We start from the raw sequence: 12,687 nt of genomic DNA on the forward strand, positions 1-12,687 counted from the left end.
GCCCCGATGGGGGATCGAAAAAACCCCGAAGGGCCACCGGAGCTCTTCAAAATTCGGTGTCGATTTGTTCTAACTAACCCGATACCGAACGCAAACAATACCGACGATTTTTTCCGAGATTCTAACTAACTTTCCGACCCAAAACACGGAGCGAAAAGGAACACGTCCGAACCCGATGGCGGAAAAAAAACAATCTAAGATGGAGTCGACGCCCATGCGCAATGGAGTCGAAATGGGAGGAGTCCCTCGGTCTCGTGACTCGAAAAGACTTCTTCGAAGAAAAACAACTTGTAACACTCCGAGCCCAACACCAGATGGCGGACTGTGCACAGCATGTGTATCTGCAGCTACACATGCCATCGAACATGTATATATTCACTAATTAAATAACTCGGCATTGGACATCCAATTAGTGAAGCTGTGCAGTTTTGCCTACGTAGAGGGCTGCCAACTAACACTTGTTGGTTCCACAATGTTTTTGAGCAGAGCAAAGGTGAAAACCAATGGCGACATGGGGTTCCTATGTCAAGTCTACCAAGTGAAGTCTCTTTTTAATAGTATCTCTGTGCATCATGGAGTCGTAGATAGAATAATCTCCCAAGCAGTGTTGATGTCCAGTATACGTCCCTGCCAGTTAAGCTGTATGTCATTCATATTCAGTATAAATGGTGGGTCACCTTATCTATTACTGAGACAATCAGAATTTACCACACACAAATACATTGAAAAAAGGTAACTGAAGGACAGTGTGGGTTCAATGTCATCTGAGAATCTGGAAATATAAGCGTTGATATTATCAACATGTTGAAACCTTTCAATGTGAATTACAGCAAGGTAAATACATGCAGTTAAAGAAAAAGCCTAACTATTTATACATGAGCTAATACTCTGGTATACTGCCTTAATGAGATTTTGCACATCTGCACCATTCACAAATGCAAATGATGCAGGCGATTCCCCGGGTACTTCCTTTTATTTTTGCAAGCCTGACAACCAATTAAGAGTTCACAGTTTTCAATATTGCTCTAACTGGTGAGTTCCCACAATTGAGATATCATAATGCTAATAGTAGAATTTCAGATAAGGGAAAGAACAGGCTAAGTCTCTTAAGTCCAATTCAGTGCACTTTAATTGATGAGACAGTGATATGTTCCCATATTTAGGTTTCAGGGTTAAACATAGTTTCAGCTTCCAAGTTGACGCTCTTAAATTTGAGAGAGAAGTAATATATTCCAAGAATTAAGTTTCAAGATTCAAAAGAGTTTTCAATATAAATGCCTTACAAAAGCTGGATCCAGTCAGCTTGTTATCTTACTTATGTAAGAAGGAGTTTTTCCTTATGGAGTGTTATAATAAATAGCAAAATAACATCACAGGATATTTAGAATTTCATTTTATTTCAATTTCATTTTAACATCATTGTAGGTTCAGCTGCTCATTGAAGCTTTGAAGTGTTCTGGATCCAAATGCTGAAAAATATTGTGAAGTAGAAGCCAGCAGGATTTTGGTCCTCCAGTTTATTTCCGGGGTATTCATTAAATTCTTAAAAAACTCACTTGGACCTACCACAATGCCAGGCTCATAAACAGAATGAAGATTTCAGAACAATAGAAATTGCAAAGTAAGTGTGAGCAGTGCAGACCTCCAGCTATGTCAACTGGTATCCAAGTTCATGTGTGTATGTGAGACTGGGGACCACTTGGGAATAATGCTGGCATGATAGCTATCTAAAAAGCAAATATAGGGGTTCCCCAAAAGAACTAATACTGGAGCGGGACAGGGACAACAAAGAACATGAACAGAAACGACCCATCTTAAATTATACACTCTCTTAATGGAGTTGCAAATTAAATATAACATCAAAATAACTGTATGCAATGGAACTCATTCCTTTTGTTTATGTAAAGCATGTATATACATTTTGCAAAAAACAAAAAAACAAAACTGAAGTATTAATATATGTCGACTGTCATGCCCCTACAAAACACTAAGGAAAAAAAATAATTTCACACCCACAGACTAAATACATAACACTCATATCTAGCATATCATATTCAAACTCAAAAGCATTAAAACACACATGGAATCAGTCTTGTACAACACCCTACTTATGTTTATGAGCGCCTCCTCAAAAATACAGTATCTTAATATAGAAACACAAGAGGTATATATATATATATATGGAAAATGTCACTTACCCAGTGTACATCTGTTCGTGGCATTAGTCGCTGCAGATTCAAATGCTGTGCACATCCCGCCATCTGGTGTTGGGCTCGGAGTGTTACAAGTTGTTTTTCTTCGAAGAAGTCTTTTGAGTCACGAGATCGAGGGACTCCTCCCATTTCGGCTCCATTGCGCATGGGCGTCGACTCCATCTTAGATTGTTTTCCCCGCAGAGGGTGAGGTAGGAGTTGTGTATGCTAGTAATAGTGCCCATGCAATGGAGTGAATACGTATGTACATAATGTAGTTTAAAGTAATATATTTACAAATTTACAAATGTTCAAGATCAACTTCTAAACGGCTACAGGCTCCCGGGGAGGCGGGTGGGCGCATGTGAATCTGCAGCGACTAATGCCACGAACAGATGTACACTGGGTAAGTGACATTTTCCGTTCAATGGCATGTGTAGCTGCAGATACACATGCTGTGCATAGACTATTAAGCAGTTATCTCCCCAAAAGCGGTGGTTCAGCCTGTAGGAGTTGAAGTTGTTTGAAACAATGTTCGTAGTACTGCTTGGCCTACTGTGGCTTGTTGTGCCGTTAGCACTTCTACACAGTAGTGTTTGGTAAATGTATGAGGCGTAGACCATGTAGCTGCCTTACATATTTCGGTCATTGGAATATTTCCCAGAAAGGCCATGGTAGCACCTTTCTTTCTAGTTGAGTGTGCCTTTGGTGTAATAGGCAGTTCTCTTTTTGCTTTAAGATAACAGGTTTCAATGCACTTAACTATCCATCTAGCAATGCCTTGTTTAGAAATTGGATTTCCTGTATGGAAAGCAATAAATAATTGTTTTGTTTTTCGAATTAGTTTTGTTCTGTCAATGTAGTACATTAACGCTCTTTTGATGTCTAATGTATGTAGTGCTCTTTCAGCTACAGAATCTGGCTGTGGGAAGAACACTGGTAATTCTACTGTTTGATTTAAGTGGAACGGTGATATGACGTTTGGTAAAAATGTAGGATTTGTCTGTAGAACTACTTTATGCTTGTGTATTTGAATAAATGGGAGGAGTCCCTCGATCTTGTGACTCGAAAAGACTTATTCGAAGAAAAACAACTTGTAACACTCCGAGCCCAACACCAGATGGCGGGATGTGCACAGCATGTGTATCTGCAGCTACACATGCCATCGAACATAATAATATATATACATAAACCAGGTAAATGAATTTACATAACTGACAGGACAATTGCTCCTGCATAGATTGTAGGGACTGTGTGGAGATCATGACCATGGGATCCATCTAATTCACTACTGAATTTGGATATCAGAGTATTTATATAACCTCAGGGGTCCTTCTGCTCTGTCTGGAGTAAATGGGGAATGAGTCTCCTAGATAATATCCAGTACACCTAGGAAGATGATGATTTCTCACAACAGCTGTTGTAGTTTAGCTTTTCATTAGTCCTTGTATAAAAATGTTTTGTTTCCATGTAGTTTCATTCCAGAGAGTTACATTAGGCTCCCTTGTTTCTTATACGCCATTTTGCTGAGTTGGTCGCAGTATGTTCTCCTTCAGTAGTCTACAGGTACTAGATATTTTGGCGTAGTTTGTTACAGTGATGGTGGTCATTTTCAGCATCATATAAGTAGGTATGCCTACACTTGGGATGGTGGTTTATAATTTTTCCTGTATATTGGTGATGGTACACTGGTGTATTTAATCTCTGTAATTACAATTTGGGTTGCAAAGGGTCTGCAAGTAGCGCCTTTGTTGATATGTTTATTTCTATGTTGTACAAGACATACTTACAGAGGATCACAGGAGCCTCAGTTTTATTGTTTGGTTTTGAATTCTTAGAGAATTGTCTGGGCGGTCGCTCTCCCCCGTTCCTTGGGGTTTTATTCTTCGTCTGATCCATCTTTCTGTGCTGACCACCTAACACCGAAACACGCATCGGCACCTGCGTTACAGTCATACAGACACCAGAAAATGTTTTCATTGTACTTATGAGATATGCTTTTCCTCCTACCTGCGATGATTGATGCACAGGTTATAGATCAAGTGATTGTTTACAGGAACAATTGTCCTGTGAATGATGTAAATTCTTTTACCTGGTTTATGTATGTATTATATGCTTCATGTGTTGTAATATATTTATTTATATCCACCGCATGAAGTCATTAAGAGAGTATAGTTGGAGGTGTGTTGTTTCTTTTCCCATAGCCATCTAGTGCAATAAATTCTGGAAATGTAGAATGGGGCAGGATGGTACCACAAGATTCCAAAATACCTAGATAATTTATGACATGCCCTGTAATCTGCCAGACTACAGCACCATTTTGCTTCCTGAGCGCACACGCACAACCAGCTTGTTTTCTAAGTTTGTGAACATTTCATAAACATCCACTAGTGGAACTTGCTTGAGCTACTGAACTTTATATATTCAAGGACCACTGGCCAATACAAAACATGTCCTTGTACAGTAGATGGTGGCAGTTTTTCACACCGGATCTTCATAAAATAAAAATCACAATTTCACAGTCTTTTGCCCTTTATGCATAGAATATAACAGTTCCCGACTTGAGTCATCCCTTCTTAGATGGGATGTAAACAAATAACTCACCTGGGCAAAAACACTGGCTTCTGGGCTAGATGTTCCCGCAGCTCAGGGGAGGTCGAATCAGAGTTCCCATATCGCTCCACGTAGTCAGACCAACGCTGAAATCACGCACAGAGCAAAAGGAGGTTACCAGAGGGGTCAATATCAACCCAACACTTAAGTCTGTCTTTTGCCCCAGCAGATGATTGCTAGGTTCTATACAAAACCCATTTGCAATTGGTGGATGGGGAGTTTCTATTTGGGTTCAGGGGAAAATTTACCAACATCAGCATCTAACACCTCTTGCTCCAAATCTTAAAGCATCCAAAGTTACTGCATTTGCCATTTATGTATGTCACATCCTTGCCTTGTGTCAAATCATGACCTTATCTAAAATAATAATAATATTAAAGATAATAATAATGTTATGTGTTCTCGTCCCTCCCAAGTGGAATCCCCACAGGCTGGGGACAACTCCTCCTGGCGCCCACTCCAGGGATACAGCAGGAATGTGCCCATAGATTCAGCTCAATGCTGCCCACATAACAGTACCTTACTTGCTCTGTACTCTGTCCTGGAACTCCTTTCCTTCATCATATGGGATATCCTTACCAAGACAGTGAAGAGAATAAAGTCCTGAAAACTGGTTAAATCTTTCAAAATAAAAAATACAAAGTGCATTTGCGACCATAACCACGCAAAAACCCTGACCTTACCAGTAGTTGAGCCTTTCCTTTTCCCCTCACACTACCAGGATGAACTGACTTGAGATAGGTGGAGAGGGGAGGTTGTGTGAAGAAGGTTAGGTAGAAGATTAAGAGTATAGAAGTCTACACTAACAAATGTTTACTTTAACACTCTAAGCTCTTTCCTTTGACACATAGTAAGAAGTGCCACTCAACATGACAAGACTATGGCAGCTATCAAAAACTCAATGATTCAGGCAAACAAGTACTGAACAACGTGAGCATTTGCTGTGGAAGAGGTGTCCAAGACAACAATTTTAAAAGAAAGAAAAGTAAAGAAAAGCAAGGTAGTAGAAGTTGCTGCCTTCCAGATGACTTCAATATTAAATTGCCAATGTAGAGCCAAATGCTTCATCAGCCAAGAGGGAGCAAATCTATGTGCGGATACAAACCAACAGTTTTTTTTTTTTTATAAAAAGAGATGGAAGCCTTTTATCTAGGCTAAGTACCGCCATAATTAAAAGAATGTCTGCATGGAGAGGAAAACTTGGCATGCTCCAGGTTCAATTAGATAGGGCATCTAGTGACAGATCTACAACAAATAAGGTTGAAAATTATATGTAGTGGATGGTTTCTGGGCAGCCCCAATGATGACTTTCTTTTGAAAGGCACACAAATAACTTCAAGCCAGCAGAAACCAAGCAGGCAAGCTCATCAATAAAGGGAAAGTTTGGAAAAAGTGTCAGACCCTGCTGAGCCTCAAAAATGCATCTTATTTTGACTTTACAGGGGTGATCTAAATAACTTGGACAGTAAGCCTATATGGTAATTGCAAATCACATTTGGACTCAATGGAACTAGGGGAAGAAAGGTGTAACAAATGATGTTAGTTCCAATGAAGAGGGGCTTGCTCAAGAAATACATGCATTCCCCTTTCTCAGTACAATAGGAATCAAACATCTTGTCCTCCCTGAAGTCTAACGAATTGCCACAGTACTGGAACAGGCAGATCACACCCAAGAAGCATACAAAGGTCTGCTCTGCATACGCAGTTGGAGAAATCCTGATTCCTGATATGTTAGTAGCACAAAGGAGCCCCGCATTAGCCAGGCCTAAAACACATTTGGACCACTGATTTACACAGCAAAACAGAGTGGACCAATCTCTGCCTTTTCATGTAAAGCACTGGAGAGTTGCCTTTAAGAAACAGCATTGTTGCCGTGAGAAGGTAAGATGGGCTCGAAGGAAAATAAAACTGCTTTGGATTGTTGCAGCTGTCTGTCCTCTGGAGACAGTTTTATGGCTCTGCATGGTTCCAAATGTAGCACACCAATCCCAGACCTAACAAAGATCAAAAACACAACCATTTTCAGGTGATGAAAAGGCATCACAATCAGAAGGTACATTTTGTTTATCCTCCAAAGTGGATATTGCTGATGGGAAATGTAGAGCAGAAGAATCCTTCTGGAGCCCAAAGCTGAGTTTAGCCCAACTAACAATCTAGTCATTAGAAGACATAAGGCCTGCTGAATTTAAATGTGTACACATTCATATGCCTGCTCTGTGGATAATATTTGCCATGTCTTACTTTAACATTTAATGAGTCATTTGAGTAGTACTGCAGCAGAAAGGTGCAAATAATATTCAGTCATTGGTTAAGCCCAAGAGCTTGATTCACTACTTGACTATATAAACCTTCTATAACAACAGTAGATGTACAAACAGAAGTCACCTGCTTTGGGCAATTTGAAGAATCAACTTAACAAACCACTATTCCAAGAACAGATTTTGATGTTTCTCAAATGAACTGATACTGCATATGTAAAGAATTTAAGCAGAATATACACCTATTTGGAACATGTGTAATACTTCTAAGTACACTGTTAGAGAGATCTCTGTGGCTGCCATGTAGGGATGTTCAAATAGGAATCACACAACTGGGACAGAGCTAATACTAAGTTGGAGAGGATATGATTTGTCCTAGGGTTGCCATGGTGAACGTTTCCATTCAAAGGCTATAGCAAGAAACCAGGGCTAAACAGCAAGATTAAAGTGAACCGGACATATGCTATATTGCAAAGTAAACAGAAGCTATCCCACCTTTAACAGGCCGCAGAGTAAGAGTGTAAATACTGGGTAGACAAAAATATTACAACACAGGCAGCAGAGGCAATCTGAAATCCTGCCCTACTACACACAAATATTCTTGAGTCAGTGGAGGAAAACATCTCTCTCTACCCACATTTCAGTGGTGAACTCTGATAAAGACTTCCAAAGCAAGGGGAACTCTGTTGGCCTGAGCAAACTAGGAACCTGAGGGAGTAGAAGTGGGCATGTGAAGGGCATTAATTAGGTTGGATTGCTCCGGTAGCATGCATGCCTATACTAGTTGTGCCATTCAGATGCGTACACAACTAATCGTGAGACAATTTACAAACTAATCATATGTCAATTTATAGAACAACTCAAGAGCCAGCCTTGTTTCAAACTGGTTTAGTGTTTTCCTGTAACACATCATATGGGTGCTTGTTGTCTTTTTTTCCCCCAAGGTCATAAGAGCTAGATCTCTTTTCAGGAGAGCTTATGTACATTGAATCACACACTGTTCATTGCACTGCCTACCTTGTAATGGAAGGTGCTATCTTTTCCTCCTCCCATGTGTAAGTAATGGACTGCAGCAGGGAAGAGCATGTTCCCTTCTGACCACTCCTCCTCATTCTGTACTCACTTCATGGGTACCAGCAAGCTCTTCAGCAACAGCCAGGTTTGGCAATGGAATCAGAGGCACAGAGATGGCCTTAGGAAGGGGGCAGATGAAGCTGCTTTGGATGGGCTCTGGTATGTGTCAAAACATCTGACTGGCAACCAGCCCCTGAACTTCTGAGGTACTCAAGAAACACCCAAGCTCTTGTGTTGTACCATTTAGGGTCCAAACCCACTTGTCGTAGTCTTGAGTACATGATGGTTTCAGTGGTAGTGCCACCTTGGTTAATATAGAACACAGCACACTTTCATTTGTTCTACAATGCTACAGGAGCATTACTTATTGTCCAAAATTTGAATGGCGACTGTGGATTATCTCTGGACTTGAGAGGCCTTGCCAAAACAGCATGTCCTCAGACGCAGCCTCTTTCTACCCAGGCAAGGGTTTCCATACGAAAAGATTTGATGGGTGCACAAGATTTTGTTTCTTGTCCATGACAATGTGGAATGTTGTGTAATCATGAATCTGAAAGAAATTTCACCACTTTCACAAGTGTTGTTGGTAGCTCTACCAGAATTAGGGAGTTGAAGGTGATTCAAAGGAAAGGTTGTAAAGTGGCCTAGTTTTTAGAAGTACAGGAGATTTTGGGGATGTAAAAGAGGACACCACATCAGCCATATTCTTTGAAACCAGTGTGATACACAGTTTGAATAGAGCTCACAAAGGTGGAAGCGAAAGATATCAGTCTGGAACAGAAAGAATAAAAACAAAAATTTGGCCCATGAAGATTTCAGGGTACACCCAATCCTATTAGTATTGAAAAGGGAGCCAAAGTAGGAGGGCATGGTTAGGACCATACATGCACGGGAATTCAGTTTTGAAAGCTGCCTTGCAAAGTCTTAAATCTCTTCCCTATTTACGGAAGGAAATCCCATACACTGAAGTAAGGGGGCGGAGGACACAGTATCTGTCTGTGCATAAGTTCAGCAACATTATAACATGTGCCACCCCTACTTCCATGACGTAGTTTGAACAGCTGAAAACAAACATTTAAAATGTGCAATACACATCCCCACAAACCATTTATGGCCATTTTCCAATCTAGATTAGCTGGAAATAGTCCAATAGTCTGCCTTTAGAAGCCAGGGAGCGAGTAGAAATGCAAACATGTAAACATTTTACAAGTACACATTTTCCTACAAATTATTTTAATATCAATTTAATGTTTAGTAGAATGGCAGCAAATCCATAAGCGTCACTATGTGCCAGTGCACCACCAGATAATTTCAGCTTTTTACCGAGAGACATTTTACAATTCAGTAGTAAACTCTACACTTCTTTAAAGCGGGTAAAGCAAGCAGGAGTGTCCAGATATAGTAGTTTAAAATACATTCTCATTGGTTGTAAACAGACAAACAATTTTATAACCCCTTATTTATCAGACAGAAAGCAGGGTCCAGTCCTCACTCGTGTTTTCACCAACATGCCATTTAACCCCCGGCAACCAATTATGTTACAAAAAACGACTTTACATTTTAGGTTACAATTTATTTTTATTCTGCAGAAGGCAGTGCAAGTGGTTTCTTTTCCACCTAAACTAGGCACTCTTCTATCTGTGCAAATCACCTTGGAAATCACTACCTTCTTCCAACCAAGTGCAATACGGCAAAACAAAGAAGGCAGGGACAGGACAGTCAAACGGAGAGGAGAAAAGGCAGAGTAGTGTGATGTTAAAGGCGGAAACCGTCTCAAAAGATTAGTAGAAACTGCAGTAAACCAAATCCATAACTAATTAGCATGATTGGTGAAAGTCAGCAGCAAAATACATGGCAACAAGCCATGTACAACAACGGCCTGTAAAGAGTATTCAACAGTTGTTTATCAAACACAGCTCTATGGTTCGTCTTTGTAAGATTACTGGTACATAGACAATCGGTATGCAACTTTGTAATTTGTGAAGGCCGTGCCTCTGAAACATGTAATTTGTATACCACTCAGCCACAACCAAAGATAATTAACCCTTTTCTACGATTGAACCCTTACCAGCCTTTCAATGTCCCTCAAATCATTGACGGCACTTTCCTTTTTGATTAAAGGGCAGTCTTGTTTGCATAGCCTTTCATAAGAAAAACATCCTACCACCACGATTTTTACCCAGAAAACACGTTCCAACTTTTGAGAAAGAGGCAACTACACAAAAGGTGGTTGTCAGTAAACAAAAGCATTCTTGCAATGTATCAACAACGTATTTTCTTTAAAATTCCTATTAAAAAGACAAAAAATACTTTTTGGTAGCAGTTTTTACGAAAGGGAAACCAGATTGTTTTCTTCTACTTATAAATAATTCTTACTGAAACAGTAACAGTTTCTCCTTGCTGCCTTGTTTGCACCTACCCACAGCGTACTGTCAAAGGAGATGGACAGTGGTGTTACATAGTGTACATTTAGTCCAATTCAAAAGGCGATGCATGATCCGTTTTAAAATTTTTGATGACGTTTGGGCATAAACGGGCCCTTCATTCCATTCAAGTTTATTTCTATTCAGCTTTGACAACGCTGCCCTAAAACGAATCAATCCAGTCATTGAACATATGAAAACCGAAGCCACATTGACCAACTCAATCACATTAAAAAGAATGATAGAGGGAGGAAGAAGTTAAGAAATGGGAGTGCCTGAAAGGATAAGTAGGAACAGCGAATATTTGATTTATGCAAAAAGTAAAGAATGGGAAAGAAGAAACAGTGGGGAGAGAATGGTAAACAGGAGCTAAAGGAGGAAAGTAAGATTATTTAGATACGATGGAGAGGAAAACAAATTAGAAAAGGAAATGAAAACAAAATAGTGACACCTAGAATTAAGAAAAGGATCAAAGGAAAAAATCACTATACTCACTGTAGATCGTTAAAACTTTTTATTTTTATATTACAAGTTTTGTTTCTTGATTGTAACAAACCACATGGATAACAAAAATGCACATCGATTTGGCCTATGAACAAGTTTGACTGGACAATGAGACCATTGCTGGAAGTAAGTTAATTGCACATTTCAGTGTTTGTGTTTTCCCAGCCTGATTTTCTTAAGTATTTACAGTTAGAAATTGTCCCTAAAAAAAATAAATAAAAAACACCAAAAAGTCAGATTTCCACCCTGAATGGCCCGTTGTGAGCAAGGTTTCCAAGAGCGTCCTGTGCAGCATGAGCTGCACTGAGTGTCTCACGTGAGAGCCGCTCTTACCTCCGCCTCAACAGGGTCATCAGAATTCTCCTCCTCTGTGTCCAGCAGCTCAATAGTTAAGACAACCTGGCCTCGACTCTGGTTGAATATAAGCTGCAAAAAGAGAACATTTATTCAGAGGATAAGTCCAAAGAAAACAAAAGGTTTGCATACATTCATAACATTCACTATATTCTGTGTTTTTCAGCCAATGAATAGATATGCCAAAGTCTGGTCCAAAGATAGGTCACATACACGTACCATGGAAAGTCCGTTATACATCATTTTATTGGAATCATCTAGAATGGTGGTTCAGATGGAAATTTCTAAAAGGCAGTGAAGACCATTTGAAATTCAATAGGATGGTGCTGGGCTGGTCTCATCATGATTCTCAACCATATCGCTGCTGTTTTACATCGAGAAGGCAGTGATTGCACAGCAGTACGTGCTATTTTAAAGATATTGTGAAGCAAGTTTGCCATATGATCTGAGAATATGTGTGAGTGATTCCAAAACTGAAGATTTAAACTTGAGAAAGAAGCATAGTTAAGCTGAGAAACTCAGTTTGGCTCTTTCTAAGCTGCTGATGGTAAATGAAATAAATCAGGAATATATTTATCTGTAATCCCATTTCTCATCCAGGCCAACCCTCATTAAAGCAATTAGCAGAGAGCTGTTCCACCCAAATGCGGGATCTCACAGCACCTTTAAAAAAATTAAATATATGCTAACCAAGCTTTTCAGCAGAAAAGCCTATTTCAAAAGTCAAACATTGTATTACCTAATAAAAGGCTACATTGACAATATAGCATTTTGTTATTTTTTTTAGAAAGTCACAAACATACAAAACAGTGACTAGGACTTTTTTTTTAAACACACCTTTTTATTAGAAGGAAAAAGAATGCAGGACATTGTAGTCAGAGAGGCTGCAGGCACCATAAGTGGAAAACTGGCACTGCACATGTTTGCAATCAAATCCTGCCCTGTCAGTGACAGGAGGTTTATTTTAATGGTGAAAGTAGGATCCAGGATAGAACGCTGAAAAATCATATCTTTCATTCCTCTGGGGGAGGTGGATGGGTTGCTTATGACTTCAATAAGGATTCAACTGGAGGAGAACTAGGATTGCAAGGTAGTATCCTTCCCACCTCCTTTATGGGACGCTCATTAGTAGTCATAATCAATAGAATGACAAGCCCAGGCCACTTTAAATAGCAGCGACATTAACAAAAGCTTAAGTGTTCTACCAAAAAAGGTTCCTTAAGGCCTACCTCGGCATCACTGTGACTCAAGGAATAATGTTTTGCGAAT

The 12,687-nt window shown here is 39.7% G+C and overlaps 1 protein-coding gene across 7 annotated transcripts in view; it reads right to left on the minus strand.

Moving 5' to 3' along the window:
• The window catches only part of SIN3A (SIN3 transcription regulator family member A), a 558,946-nt gene that overhangs the window by 58,630 nt on the left and 487,629 nt on the right, over positions 1-12,687 (minus strand). For all 7 annotated transcript variants that reach the window (XM_069222171.1, XM_069222166.1, XM_069222167.1 and 4 more), the window contains 2 exons: positions 11,398-11,490; positions 4,797-4,891 (listed from right to left, as the gene is read on the minus strand). In XM_069222171.1, the coding sequence (XP_069078272.1) occupies positions 4,797-4,891; positions 11,398-11,490 (188 nt within the window). The remainder of the gene's footprint in view (positions 1-4,796; positions 4,892-11,397; positions 11,491-12,687) is intronic.

This window comes from Pleurodeles waltl, chromosome 3_1 (genome assembly GCF_031143425.1).
Source record: "Pleurodeles waltl isolate 20211129_DDA chromosome 3_1, aPleWal1.hap1.20221129, whole genome shotgun sequence".
NCBI classification, from domain to species: domain Eukaryota; kingdom Metazoa; phylum Chordata; class Amphibia; order Caudata; family Salamandridae; genus Pleurodeles; species Pleurodeles waltl.